The 15541-nt window shown below is 45.0% G+C and overlaps 1 protein-coding gene across 5 annotated transcripts in view; it reads left to right on the top strand.

Annotated features, from left to right (window-relative positions):
* The window catches only part of actl6a (actin-like 6A), a 34773-nt gene that overhangs the window by 17797 nt on the left and 1435 nt on the right, over window positions 1-15541 (top strand). For 2 of the 5 annotated variants that reach the window (XM_085990266.1, XM_085990265.1), the window contains 6 exons: window positions 2728-2817; window positions 4112-4173; window positions 4303-4417; window positions 6185-6265; window positions 7054-7149; window positions 9696-9782. In XM_085990266.1, the coding sequence (XP_085846392.1) occupies window positions 2728-2817; window positions 4112-4173; window positions 4303-4417; window positions 6185-6265; window positions 7054-7149; window positions 9696-9782 (531 nt within the window). The other 3 variants (XM_085990268.1, XM_085990267.1, XM_085990269.1) reach the window with 3 other exon arrangements.

The following is a 15541-nucleotide window of genomic DNA, read 5'->3' as shown; positions in this document are numbered from 1 at the left end:
TAGATGGAAGGCTTTATACAGCCGTTGAAGCCTTATAATGGGCTTTTCTTGTTGCTGTTTATCCACGTATGCAGCATATTCTAGGCTCACTGATTCCATTAACTCCAACCTCAATGTGACATAGTGGGCAACCTCAAAGCTGCCGTTTACACCCATGGCCTGTAGATGTTTCAGTCCTTGGCAGATGCGACCTGTGGCTTCATGTTTGGAGGTACTTCTCGGCCAGTTCCCCTGAAAGGGCTTGAAATCGACTTTGGACCTGATCTGGAGGAAGCGGTCAGAGGTGATCATGAGATGACCAAGCTACCATCCTGGTGTTCCAATTTCTTATTCTTCATCCGTACAGAGCAGAGTGAACTGCTCAAGCAGTGCGATTGAGAAAATTGTAGCTTTTCATAAAGACCTTATTCAGTAGCTGTACAATTACAAATAGAAGGATTTTACAGGCTGGAGCCAGGATTCACTTTTTATCCTTTGATTCCCGTGCCTCCAGAGGACTTAATCTCATGTATATTGGGGTATTCACAGCACCTAACTCTGCCTTTTACCTGCCTGAGGGAACTTCCTTACTTTTTCTGCATGTGTGTTGATCTTGCTCTCTCTTTTATGTGTGCTCTCTCTGTTGGACAGTCTCCTTTGCTTGCTTGGTTGTTCTTTCCTCCACATGACCCAAAATCTTTTATTCCTTCTCTTTATCTAGTGGTTGAGAAGCCTGATTGGGAACAGAAGTTACAAAAGGTGTCTTGCCTTATATTTGGAAAGTATCCCAGAAAATCTACAAGCTATGTATGTCCTACGAGACCAAAGCACTGACATTCCACTAGAGTAGACACAATTTCATTGTTTAACTTGCATTGCATATACTTGCATGACTTGTGCATAACAGCTATGTGGATTACTACACATAACTATGGTAGGCATTACTGCCTCGACCTTCCTCTCAAAATAGACATGTAGTTTGATGGTGTTCTGTTTTACTTTAGCCCTTAGCATATATAAAATGAGTTCTCCTGCTGCCTCCAAGAGTTATTGCTTTAGTACTTAGAAACTTACAGCATAGAAGGAGGCCATTTGGCCAGTCGTGCCTATACTTGTTATGTATGGTATATGGAATGGAATTAATGAACGAAGTCAGGTAAATTACTCCTCTTTAGATGTAGTAGTCCTCAGTCTTCAAATTAAGGCATATACTTCATGTAGCATACTTCCTGATCTGTGCTAGCAGACAATTCCATAAATACAAGCACCCCTCTGATAACTTGCGTCAGCCTGGACAGTAAATATTGTTGGGCTGTTTTACTATGAGGGGAAAGGCACCAGGGAATCGCAGATATGCCCAGTCATGTCTTCAGCTTCCACACAGGTGGGGGGAAGAGGAGAATTGTTGGCTAGCAGCCACCAAGAGTAGGAACCCTGCCTGACATTCCCATCCTGAATGTTTACCACAGGCAGATTGTATTGCTGAGATCTTTATCTGCTGAGATCTGGGATTTCTGTGGTCTACAGACATAATGTGCAATGTATAATTGACTAAATAAGGTTAGGTAGATGTTCTAGAGTTTTACTTGATTTACATTAAGGATGGAATGAAAATTAGCAGAACCTTTCCCTGTGCAATTCAGTGGGTTAGCTAGAGTCCATGATAGTGGATTGTAAGTGGGCTGAGGAAGGAGTGGGCTGGATTGCCAAAATGTTCTTTCCTCCTCCCATACTCTTTTGTGCAGTTACAAAAATAAGAACCCTTGTACAAAAGAAAGTAGTTAGGACTAGATTTCCACCCATTCATAATCAAACGTTGCCCATGGTTCCTCATTGCTCACTTGGTGACCTCATATTAATGTTGTGGCACTGAGGATTCCTGGCACTTCCAGTAGTGCTGTAAGGAGACGATCACATGGCTCTAACTCTGAGGGCATTGACCCTTTTTATTTTATCTGGTAGGATAGGGGACTTACTTCAGGGGTATGTTTACATTGTAGAATAATGTCAAGTATATCTAAAGGTGAGTAATCTCCCTTGTTACAAACTGCCAATTTTTGTAAGTTGGCTTATGGGTATGTATGTTTGATGATTTGTGTGGCACTTGGTAACTCCCTCTTGATCACTATTTTCCAGTTTCATTTTTGTTAATTGTCTCCCCTCCTTTTCTGAAGACACTGAATGTTGCTGAGGTACTATTCCACAGACATCAGCAGCCCTTCAGTACTTAGCCCAACTAGCCATTTTTCATGCATCTAGACAGAGTGTTGGCTGGCCCTCTGGCAGTGGAAGGAATAATAGCTGGGCCATATCCTAGCCCTAAAAGTGCATCTTCCAGCAAGGCTCACTAAATAACAGTCAAGAGTGGGAATCCTGGCCGATTCTGTGTTTAGCTCTGAGGCACTGAGATCAACTGCAGTAGTTAAATTGCTGTCTCAGATGAGATCAGGTAACTGAGTACAAATAGAAAATCAAATGCTGGACTTTCTGGTTTATTTGCCTTGGTATTACGCCAGGGAATGCTTTTCCCCACCAAGCCATCAGGAGAGCTACTACTTTGTGTTTCTGGTTGTGCAATAAATGATGCTCGTAGTTGGGAGAATGCATACAGTGTGATTTGTGGAAGAAATTTTATGAAAGTGACCTCATCATGGCTTTAATTTGCCTCTTTTTATGCTGCCTCTAGAGTGGAAGCAGTGACAAAAAGTACAAATGAGTAACGTTTTGTTCCTACTGCTGTTCTCTTAGGAGTCGGTGCGTGAGGGATCTCCTCCTAATTGGAAGAAGAAAGAGAAACTACCTCAGGTCACACGGTCCTGGCACAACTACATGTGTAATGTAAGTAACACCAACCCAGTTCATTGATGGGATGTAGGAAATGAGGAACACTTTTACTAATTGGTTTAGATTTATTTTAAAGAAGTAATGATTTTGAGTTCTGCTAATGTATAGCGGTTATCCTGTAGTGTTGTTCATGGTGAGTTGCACCATATGCTGCCTTCACTATAATGTACAAAAATTAAGAGTGGCACTGATTTAGTGATTAAATAAATCAATTGGATTTTTGTTATTGAAGGTATTTCAATTTTTTGTGCTTGAATTTCATATGTGCATATTTGCATGGAAACAGAAAATTAGTGGCCTTGATTACTATTGAAGATCTGTTTAATTATGTAATTAATTTTATTTCATAATATTTTAATGTCCAGAATACAAGGAAAGAGTTGGGTTGTTGGAACTGTGTACCAGTAGTCGGGAGTTGGGGGAATCTTATGGTTTGGTAATGTTGAGGGTGATCCTGGGCTTTGGAAGCTGATGTCCTGGAATGTAGGAGAGAGGGTGAGGCTTTGGAAGAAGTGGAATGCAGCACTCTGAGGGGTAATCGTGGTGTTTGGGGACAATGGGAAGGGGTTCTGGATCAACACTGGCAAAAGAAGGCTTTTTTTGTCATCACATGTCGGCAATGGTTGGCAGTGGGGCGAGTCTTGTTCTGGTGGTGGGGAGAGATGTGGGTATTTCTAAAGAATCTCATTAGCAGTGACCTGGGGAGCCTGTTACAAATTTGGGTCTACCATCGATACCTTCTTGGACACCGTGGTGTTGGTCACTCCAATAAATGGCCTGAGCATCTTGCTTTTGTAAGAGTTGACTCACCATGCCTGATAAATGTGTAAGTGGGCATGTAACAATATTCATTGTTAATACAAATTTCCCCCAAGCCACTGCTGGGGAAACCCTTTTCAATACATCCTCCAATGGCTGAGATGTGGGGTTGGGGTCTGGTTATAACGGCTGTTGCCTCCAGTTGGGAGGAGGAACTGCAAGTAGCACTGGGTCCGGGTACAATTTGGTAGGAGATGGCAGCTAGGAGAATGGAGGGGGCAGTCCACATTGGGCCAGAGGCCCAATTTTTAGCTGCCCCAAGATGAGTGGAGTTAGGTTGCATTGTTGTCCATATCTTGGAGACGAGCTGGGAGATCTGAGGTCAGGAAGCAGTTGTATCATCTACTCGAGACCAAGCTTGGAGTAAGATTAATAGGTAAGTTTCTATCATGCCAGTAAATGCGTGATCGGAAAGTGTTACAGGAAGTAAGTTATTGCATGATGATTGATTAATCCTATTAATTTGCAGGAAGTGATTCAGGATTTCCAAGCTTCAGTACTCCAGGTGTCTGATTCGCCATATGATGAACAGTAAGTAGCAGAAATCTTAACAGTTAAGTTAATTTCCTCATGACTTCACTATTATGATTTAGGTTGGGCTGTTTTTGTTCTATTCTATCTGAATTGAAAATATGGAGCTCTTTCCCTTTATCTCCACAGAGTGGCTGCACAGATGCCCAGTGTTCATTATGAATTTCCTAATGGCTATAACTGTGATTTCGGGGCTGAGCGACTGAGAATTCCAGAAGGCTTGTTTGATCCTTCCAATGTCAAGGTACTGAACTGAGCGGGGAAGGGGGAAGAAACTTTTGTGAAGAGCTTCATAGTGGATTTAATAATGTGAGCAGACAAAACAAAAACAATTTAATAGAAAAACCATTTATAGTTAGCATTACAGGTAGACTACCCTTTATCCGAACTTCCGAAAACCGAAACCCTCTAAAAACTGAAGGTTTTTTCGGTCAGCGTAAGTCGTGCGCACGACATGACCAGAGTGGCGCACGACTTACGCTGAGCAGAGGGTCAGCGTAAGTCATGCGGACCCCCCCGCCGACCCCCCCCCCCCCCCCCCCCCCCGCGGAACCACCTGACTCTCTCTTCCAAAGGCTCGAAAGCAACGAGAGCTCTGAGCCCGCGGCGGTGCCGGCCCCTGTTCCGACCGAGCACGACGACCTGTTGGTGGAAATGCGGAACTTCATTGCATTCCAGGCTAGCAGCGGCGGACAAGCCACGACTGCGGACCCCCGCCGACCCCGACCCCCCGCCGACCCACCTTCCGAAATTTTCCGAAAACCGAAACACGGCTGGTCCCGAGGTTTTCGGATAAAGGATAGTCTACCTGTACTGTATATGAGGAGGAGTGTTACATTTTTACTAGAAACTTGATGTCCAGTTATCCAGCGATATATAGAAAACTAAATTTGTATGTTATATCGCATCCACCTGACATCCCAAAGCGGTTCATATCCATTAAACAATCTTTGAAGTGTAGTCACTGTTACGTAGGCAAATGCAGCAGCCAATGTACGAACAGCAAAGCCCCACAAACCGCATGCAATGAATAACCCAATTAATTATTTGGACTTTTCAATTAAATGTTCATGTGTGATTTTTAAATTTCTGGTTGGACTTTCAGAGAAATTTTATTTTTGCCTTTTAATTTCGGGGTTGGAGAGAAGAGCAAGAGGAGGGGAAAAAATGTGCCCGGTGATTTAAAAAATAACTTGTTAGATTCCTCCTAGTATTCCTCATAAAGCTATCGAGGGATATGGGCCAAAGGCGGGTACTGTATATGGAGTTAGATCGCAGATCAGCCATGATCTCATCGAATGGCGGAACAGGCTCGAGGGGCTGAATGGCCTACTCCTCTTCCTATGTTCTTATTGGACTTTTTTAAATCGGTTGTGGGTCAAGAGCTGGTTTTAGACTCTATATATAAGCCATGAATTGTTAATTAAAACCTCTAACCCGATGGCTTAGTTGATAAATGTGCTTCTAGTGTGGAACTGAATCATACACCATGTTAAATCCCTGGTCTGTACTGCATTACTTCACCTCTGGAACTAGGTGAAGGAAAAATCAACAAGATTTCCTGCTCCTAATTGCTGTTTGTAGCTCTTGTTGGAAAGTCCAATTGTATACTTATTGGACAGAATTTGATTCAGCTGAAACTCCCAACCGGGGTAATTTTAAACTAACCTGCCTGGTGGGAAATTGACTAGATCAGATCGGCCATCTGTTTACACACATTTCCCCCCCCCCGGGCCCGTAAGGTTAAAATTACTCCCAAAATGTTTAGGTGCACACGTGAAGAATGGCTGACATCTGAGTTATTGGTGGAGCTGACTGCTAGATCTTTTGTGTGTAATCTTGTGGTTTTATTTCTCTTTTGTATGCATGTTGAACTGCAAGAAAAAAACATTTAGCTTTCCCAAATACTTTTCTGGATCATGTAAAATGCACCAATGTGTGTAACCACCCAGCTGAAATGAGCAGCTGTTTTTCTTCACTTCAACACTCTAGTTTATTTCTGTACTTTCAGGGTTTATCTGGGAACACAATGCTGGGTGTCAGCCACGTGGTGACCACAAGTGTTGGAATGTGTGATATTGATATTAGACCGGTGAGTGCTTGTACCCACAGTGACAGTACAACAAAGCTTGTCTAAATGCAGTTGCTTTATACAGATTTTTAAAATAAAACCTGAATGCTGGAAATCTGAAACAAACAACATGCTGGAAACACACCAAGTCCATCCCCATTGGAAAAGGAAAAAAGAGGGCTCTTGGATTTTCATCTAAACATTAACCTATCTGTTTTCACCTTCAGAGATGGTGATGGACCTGCTATGTATTCCAACATTTTCTGTTTTTGATATCTTTCTTATATTTAACATCAATGCTAGTTATTAATCTAATTATTGCTGAGCAATTCAGGTACATAGTTTGAATAATCAAACCAAAGGCACTTTAAAAACTCTGTTCGAATATTGAATTTTATGTTTACTCACAACCACTGCCACAAATTAAATGAACAGCTCTTTCAGAGAGCTGGCACAGGGCCTATGGGCTGAGTGGTGTCCTTCTGCACTGTAACATTTTATGATTTTATTTGCATTTCACATTACATGATTGACTAAGCAATTGAAGACTATCTACTGGATCCATTCCTTCCAAATGGACTGTGTGCAGTTTGTACTGTACTATCCTGTGAAGACAAAATAACTACTAGAAAATGCTTCAACAAGAAAAAATCTCCTTTTGTCCGACAGCTGCCACCCAGTAGGATTAAGAGAGGCTGTCGATTTACTATTGGAAAGTACTTTTTTGGTAGCGGGGAGGGGTGTAGTAAAAAGACGATTTATTCCTAACCAATGGATGTTCTGACTGCTGTCCTGGGTATTTTTCTCAGGGATTATATGGCAGTGTGATTGCAGCAGGTGGAAATACATTGATCCAGAGCTTTACAGACCGGTTAAACAGGGAGCTTTCCCAGAAAACGCCACCTGTGAGTATCCGTTATGCACAATCTCGGAAGTGAACCGATTAGTTTCTTGCCTAATGGATTAATAACTTCTACTAACGTGTGTGTAATTCTGCTACCTGTGAGTGATGGATTGGGGTTTGCAAACAACAATTCCTAGCACACTTTCTAATATTTATTAAATTCAATGGGGAGGAACATTAGAACATAAGAAATAGGAACAGGAGTAGGCCAGAGGGTGCCTCGGGCCTGCTTCGCCATTCAGTAAGATCATGGCTGATCTTCTACCTCAACTCCACTTTCCCGCCCTATCCCCATATTCCTTGATTCTCTTGGTGCCCAAAAATCTACCGACCTCATTCTTGAATATACTCATCACCTGCATCTTGGCGCTCCTATGGATTCCTGTGATTGATGAGGCCTGCAGCCAATCTGGAGAAATGGAGACATTTATATGAAAATAAGTTGGCAAAGTCCATCCCAATAATGCAAGCCCCAACTAAGTATTCCACATTGAGCCTCAGGCTCCCAACATAGGTTGGGCAGAGCATATGAAGTTGGAGAACTGGGCCTGCCTCCCTTTCAGTACACCTAGATGCCAGAAATCCTCGCTTCCTAGGACTCCTGGGCTCAATTCCAGGTTTCTGGGACCACCCATCCCTGTACTACTAAACACCAGACAGGGCAGCAGGACATGGCTGGGAAGACCAGCGGAGCACCAGAGGAGGGTCAATCATCAGCAAAAGGGTTAGGTAAGAGGGAAGAAAAAGTAACATACACAATTTAAATTATTCAATTAAGAAAAAAAATCAAAAATGACTTTACGTTTGAATGAAAAACACAGTGCTGCATGGAATTGGGTGAGAGTTGGGACATGTGCTACAGCACCACCTAGTGGTCGGGACTTGCAACTACAGCACGAGCAAAAAGCAGCACCCACATCAAAGTCGTGGAAGAGGAGATCTGGGAGGAGGCCTGAGTAGGGCTGAAATGAAGAATATACCCTATAAAAAAAGATAGGTATAGATGGGCCCATGTGTTTTTGATAGCCACACCTTTTAATCTGGAGAAAGTGAAATGAGAAATTATTCAAGGTGAAAACCAGTTCGGCCAGGTGAAGGAGGATGGTGAATGGGGACTACTAGTTGGTCTGCTGTTCAAGGAAGAAATGGAGGTCGTGCAGGCTGTCCTGGTGAGGGCTGGAAATATAAAGGGACTGTGTTCATTGTGAAAAGAAGATTTGGAGCTGGAGAATCTGAAATTGGTGAAGTGGCAGAGGGCATAGGTGGGTAGAGACTGGGCAAGGGGGAAAAGTAGAGCATCAAGATTAGAAGCAATAAACACAGAAAATGCTGGAAATACTCAGCAGGTCAGGCAGCATCTGTAGATATTTCTGTTTATTTCAGATTTCCAGCATCTGCAGTATTTTGCTTTAAGATTAGAAGAAATTATTTCAGTGAGACGGGGACAATTGGTCTACCAGATGGGGGTGGTGGCCTGGGAAAATGGGAGAGATGGAAAACCTGGGGATCAGGTGTGCAATTAAAACAAGTTTGAAAATAAGGATATCGCAAAAGTCTTTAGTTACTGAAGTCATTTTTCAAACCAGAGGTTGCAGGGTGCCTAGTATTGTTCTGGAAGCTTGTGTTGAACTTAATTGGAACAGTGTATGAGGCCAATGACCGAGGTCAGACTGGGAATGGCAGGGGAAGCTAAAGCAATGAACCAGAGGTAGTTTGGATTAATCCAGAAATGTACTAATATTGTCATTTAGGTGTGCTCTCAGTAAGAAAGTGTCAAGCATAGAAGTTTGATTTCTAATGTCAGGATGCATTTGATTTTTCAAAATGGTGTAAATCTCCCTCTTGATAGCTGTTGATGCTATCTCCCTTACAAAGCACAATTTCTTGCAGTCTCACGATAACTGATTCAACTAGCACAAGGATCTCATTTTCAAATTATTTGATTTTGTAATTTTATACCCTTGTGTATATAAAGTCAGATTTTGAAGACTTTTTGTAATTCAGGGACTTTTGCAAATTAGTCATTGTATTGCCCCCTCCACCCCAAAGAAAACCACACTGTGGTCCACTAAAACTTCAGGAGCAGGGCATGCACACAAAATACATTTTTAAAAAAAAATTAGCAATGCACTGTTGAAGGGGCTTGATCAGGGAGAATAAAACTGTTGACTTGTAGATAACTGAAGTTGAAATATGTACAATTCCTTTTTAATTGTCCAATCCACACATTACTTTTCAGATAAGAGTTGGTAACTGATTTGAGGTCTCTATCTATGCCACTGCTCAGTCGGGTATTGGGAAAGTGCACAAGGAGTCTGTAGTGGTTCACCTGTTAGATGCTTTACCCACCATCCCTCAAAAAGAATAAAGATTTAAGGGCATAGCTCAGAGTAAGACCTCCCTGCAGATATTGAAAGAATGGTGCTATTTTGTGCACTGTGGAACTCACCTCAACTATAATATTTCTAACAAATACACCACTGTTTATGGTTGATCAGAAGTTAATCTGTCAGTAAAACCTAGGCTAATTGATGAAACTGTTTTCAGAGCATGCGTTTGAAGTTAATGGCCAATAACACCACAGTGGAACGCAGGTTTAGCTCCTGGATTGGTGGCTCTATTCTAGCCTCATTGGTGAGTAGTAATTTTTGGCTCTTACTTTTTTAATTAAAGCATTTTGCATATCATTTTAATATCTTTCCCTTCCTTTTTGTGCAATAATAGTTTAAACTCTGCAGAAATAATGAGTCTCTACTTTCTGTTACCTTATTGAATACTCTCTCTCATCCATGATGGTGATGGTAATTGTCATTACATAGGAGAAAGCAGAAAGCAGGGGTCCCATTGTGCAGGAGCACAGAATGTGGAGTGGTTTGTAGAAGTCCCACCATGTAGCTGGAACTACATAGTATAGTCCTGTGTCCCTGTCATTTCATATACTTCCTTTTCAAATAGGCTTAGACAGCATTTGCTCGCCTATGAGCCAGAAGGGTCTGAGTTCAAGCACCACTCCAGACACTTGACCATATAATCTTGACTGAATAATCTAAACTAATAGTGCAGCACTGTCAGAGGTGCTGCCTTTCAGATGAGACGTTAAACTGAGGCCCCACCTACCTGTTCAAGTGGATCTAAAGGATCCCATGACACTGTAACAAAGAGGAGGCCCTGGCCAACATTCTGTTCACTTTTTTATATAACAACAGAAAATGCTGGAAAAACTCAGCAGGCCAGGCAACATCCGTGGAGAGAAATTAAGAGTCAACGTTTCGGGTGAACCCTTTTTCAAAACTGGAAAGGAAATAAAATAGATCGAAGGCAGGGCTGCGATAGAACAAAAGAAGTAAAGAGACATTAAGAGGTATTCAAAACCAGACGAGATGGTAATAGGACAGTGGAGACAAAAGACGGCTCAGATTAGGTGAGAAGTGTACTGGCAGGATGAGAGACAGCTGCCATGTGGGAGAGAGAAAAAAAAAAGGGGGGTGAAGGGAAGACCCAAAACAAAGGGGTGGAAAAAAAATATAAGTAAAAATGTAATAGGGGCCGAGGTTATGATCTGAAATTGTTGAACTCGATATCAAGTCCGGAAGGCTGCAAAGTGCCTAATCGGAAGATGAGGTGCTGTTCCTCGAGTTTACGTTGAGCTTCCGTGGAACAATGCAAGAGGCCAAGGACGGTGAGGTCCGAGTGGGAATGGAGCGGTGAATTAAAATGACAGGCGACCGGAAGCTCAGGGTCACCCGTACGGACTGAACGGAGGTGTTCTGCAAAACGGTCACCTAATCTGCGTTTGGTCTCCCCAATGTAGAGGAGACCGCATCGTGAGCAGCGAATACAGTATACTAGATTGCAAGAAGTACAAGTAAATCGCTGTTTCACCTGGAAGGGGTGTTTGGGGCCCTGGACAGTGGGAAGGGGGGAGGTATAGGGGCAGGTGTTACATCTCCTGCGCTTGCACGGGAAGGTGCCAGGCGAAGGGCTGTTGGGTGATAGAGGAGTGGACTAGGGTGTCTCGGAGGGAGCGGTCCCTACGGAATGCTGAAACGGGAGGGGAGGGGAAGATGCGATTGGTGGTGGGATCACTTTGGAGGTAGCGGAAATGGCGGAGGATGATCCATTGAATGTGGAGGCTGGTGGGGTCAAGGGGAACCCTATCGTGCTTCTGGGAGGGAGGGGCAGGGGTGAGGGCAGAAGTACGGGAGATGGAACTGACATGGTCAAGGGCCGTGTCAACCACGGTAGAGGGGAATCCTTGGTTGCAGAAAAAGGAAGACCTGTCGGAAGCACTAGTGTGGAAGGTGGCATCGTCGGAGCAGATACGGCGGAGACGGAGAAACTGGGAGAATGGAATAGAGTCCTTACAGGAGGCGGGGTGGGAGGAAGTGTAGTCCAGGTAGCTGTGGGAGTCAGTGGGCTTGTAGTGAATATTGGTCGATAACCTATCCCCAGAGATGGAGACAGAAGTCGAGGAAGGGAAGTGTCAGAGATGGACCATGTGAAGGTGAGGGAAGGGTGGAAATTGGAGGCAAAGTGAATGAAATTGTCCAGTTTGGGGCGAGAGCAGGAAACGGCACCAATACAGTCATCAATGTATCGGAAAAAGAGGTGAGGGAGCGGACCTGAGTAGGACTGGAACAAAGAGTGTTCCACATATCCCATGAAAAGTCAGGCATAGCTAGGACCCATGTGGGTACCCATAGCAACACCTTTGATTTGGAGGAAATGAGTGGAGTTAAAGGAGAAGTTGTTCAATGTGAGAACAAGTTCAGCCAGGCGGAGGAGGGTGGTGGTGGATGGGGACTGGTCGGGCCTCTGTTCAAGGAAGAAGCGGAGCGCCCTCAGGCCATCCTGGTGGGGGATGGAGGTGTAGAGGGATTGTACGTCCATGGTGAAAAGGAAACGGTTGGGGCCAGGAAACTGGAAATTGTTAAAGTGGCGGAGGGCGTCCGAAGAGTCGCGGATGTAGGTGGGAAGAGACTGGACAAGGAGAAAAGATAGTCAAGATAGGAAGAGATAAGTTCCGTGGGGCAAGAACAGGCTGAAACGATGGGTCTACCAGGGCAGTCCTGTTTGTGGATCTTGGGAAGGAGGTAGAAGCGAGCTGTGCGGGGTTGGGGAACTGAGGTTGGTGGCCGCGGGGGGAAGATCTATCTCCAGAGGAGATGAGGTCAGTGACAGTCTTGGAAATGGTGGTTTGATGTTCGGTAGTGGGGTCACAGTCCAGGTGGAGGTAGGAGGAGGTGTCGGAGAGTTGGCATTCAGCTTCCGCTAGGTAGAGGTCAGTTCGCCAAACAACAACCGCACCACCCTGGTCAGCGGGTTTAATGACAATGTCAGGGTTGGATCCAAGAGAATGGAGTGCTGCAAGTCCAGAGGGAGGTAGGTTGGAGGGAGTGAGTGAGGGGAGCAGAGAAATGGAGACGGCCGATGTCACGGCGGCAGTTAGCGATGAAAAGATCTAGAGAGGGTAAGAAGCCAGGGGGAGGGGTCCAGGTAGAACGGGAATTCTGCAAGCGGGAGACCGGGTCAGTCGTGCGGGGGGAAGACTCCTGGCCAAAGAAGTGGGCACGGAGACGAAGGCGGCGGAAAAAGAGCTCAACATCGTGCCGAGCTCGCAATTCATTGTGGGGGCGTAAGGGGATGAAGCTCAGGCCTTTGAGGACTGGTCGTTCGGGGTCAGAGAGGGGATAGTGAAAACGCGGCAGAGGGTGAGATTGGGAGAAGTGGGGTCAGAGGAAAGTGAAGGGGAAGGTGCTCCGGAGGGGCGTTGGTGTCCAAGAGTTGATGAAGCTTGCGATCCTTGACTTCGGAAAGGAAGAAAAAAAGTTTTTTGTTGAAGCGTCGGATGAGTCGAAGGATGAAATGGAACTGTGGACCCGGACAGCTTTGAGATCGAGTGCGCCGGTGTTGCTGAAGAGAGAGGTCGAGAGTGTTCATGTGGCGCCGCATGGCGTTGAGCGTGGATCTCTGGATGCGGCGAGAGCAGTAGTTCGAGGAACGATGAATATCTTGGAGATATTTGTAATCCCCATCCCCCACCAGGATGGCCTGAGGGCGCTCCGCTTCTTCCTTGAACAGAGGCCCGACCAGTCCCCATCCACCACCACCCTCCTCCGCCTGGCTGAACTTGTTCTCACATTGAACAACTTCTTTAACTCCACTCATTTCCTCCAAATCAAAGGTGTTGCTATGGGTACCCGCATGGGTCCTAGCTATGCCTGCCTTTTCATGGGATATGTGGAACACTTTGTTCCAGTCCTACTCAGTCCCCTCCCTCACCTCTTTTTCCGATACATTGATGACTGTATCGGTGCCGTTTCCTGCTCTCGCCCCGAACTTGACAATTTCATTCACTTTGCCTCCAATTTCCACCCTTCCCTCACCTTCACATGGTCCATCTCTGACACTTCCCTTTCCTTCCTCGACTTCTCCGTCTCCATCTCTGGGGATAGGTTATCGACCAATATTCACTACAAGCCCACTGACTCCCACAGCTACCTGGACTACACTTCCTCCCACCCCGCCTCCTGTAAGGACTCTATTCCATTCTCCCAGTTTCTCTGTCTCCGCCGTATCTGCTCCGATGATGCCACCGTGCTTCTGACATGTCTTCCTTTTTCCACAACTGAGGATTCCCCTCTATCGTGGTTGACATAGCCCTCAACCGTGTCTGTTCTATCTCCCGCACTTCTGCCCTCACCCCTGCCCCTCCCTCCCGGAACCACGGTAGGGTTCCCCTTGTCTTCACCCCACCAGCCTCCACATTCAACGGATCATCCTCCGCCATTTCCGCTACCTCCAAAGTGATCCCACCACCAATCGCATCTTCCCCCCCCCCCCTCCCCTTTCAGCATTCCGTAGGGACCGCTCCCTCAGACACCCTAGTCCACTCCTCTATCACCCCCAACAGCCTTTCCCCTTGCACCTTCCCGTGCAAGCGCAGGAGATGTAATACCTGCCCCTATACCTTCCCACTGTCCAGGGCCCCAAACACCCCTTCCAGGTGAAACAGCGATTTACTTGTACTTCTTGCAATCTAGTATACTGTATTCGCTGCTCACGATGCGGTCTCCTCTACATTGGGGAGCTCAAACGCAGATTGGGTGACCGTTTTGCGGAACACCTCCGTTCAGTCCGTAAGGGTGACCCCGAGCTTCCGGTCGCCTGTCATTTTAATTCACCGCTCCATTCCCACTCGGACCTCACCGTCCTTGGCCTCTTGCATTGTTCCACGGAAGCTCAACGTAAACTCGAGGAACAGCACTTCATCTTCCGATTAGGCACTTTGCAGCCTTCCGGACTTGATATCGAGTTCAACAATTTCAGATCATAACCTCGGCCCCTATTACATTTTTACTTATATTTTTTTTCCACCCCTTTGTTTTGGGTCTTCCCTTCACCCCCCCCCCCCCCCTTTTTTTTTCTCTCTCCCACATGGCCGCTGTCTCTCATCCTGCCAGTACACTTCACACCTAATGAGCCGTCTTTTGTCTCCACTGTCCTATTACCATCTCGTCTAGTTTTGAATACCTGTTAACGTCTCTTCACCTTTCTCATTAGATCGAAGGCAGGGCTGCGATAGAACAATTTTATTTCCTTTCCAGTTTTGAAAAAGGGTTCACCCGAAACGTCGACTCTTAATTTCTCTCCACGGATGTTGCCTGGTTTGCTGAGTTTTTCCAGCATTTTCTGTTATTCTGTTCACTTATCTCTGCTGTTTGTTGGAGCTAGTTTTACACAAATTAGCTGCTGCATTTGCCTGCATAAGAGACTACAGTTCCCAAAGTACTTCACTGACTGAGCTCTTAGGGATGTCCTGAGGATGTGACTGGTGTTGTGCAAGTTTTTTTGTTGTAATCTATATCTTAAAGGTCACATGGTAAAGCATTCCAGTAACTGAGTGGGAGAAAAATTGCTCTAACTCTGCCCTTGTGATTAATCCCAAGTCTATGCCCCTTTGTTACCAATGGATATTATAATTTACACTTTTTAAGTATGAAAGATTAAGATTCCCCTAAATCTTCTCGTCTCCCAAAAAAATATATTTTTATTATAGCCTTTCAGAACGATAACCTGATTCCTGATATCAGCATCCTCTTTATGGCTGTTTTGTACAAATTCAAGACCCCCTTCCTTGCATAAACTAGAACTGTTTGGCGCCTTGTGGTGGTCTCGACCTCCCTTTAACGATCTATGGATTTTGGACACATCACTCTCCGAGTATCTTGCCACTTAGGCTCTACTCCTTTCATTGTTCTTCTCACCTCCCCCACCATGTACTACTTCACATTTCCATGCATTGAACTACAACCTGCTATCTAGCTGACCACTCTGCTAACCTGTCTGTATCCTCCTGCAGTCTTCCTCTATTTGCTATAACAAACTGCTTA

The sequence above is a fragment of the Somniosus microcephalus genome, chromosome 6, assembly GCF_052327205.1.
Source record: "Somniosus microcephalus isolate GS21.2 chromosome 6, FLI_Smic_1.0, whole genome shotgun sequence".
Classification (NCBI taxonomy): Eukaryota; Metazoa; Chordata; class Chondrichthyes; order Squaliformes; family Somniosidae; genus Somniosus; species Somniosus microcephalus.
This window is presented reverse-complemented; position numbering and strand designations above follow the sequence as displayed.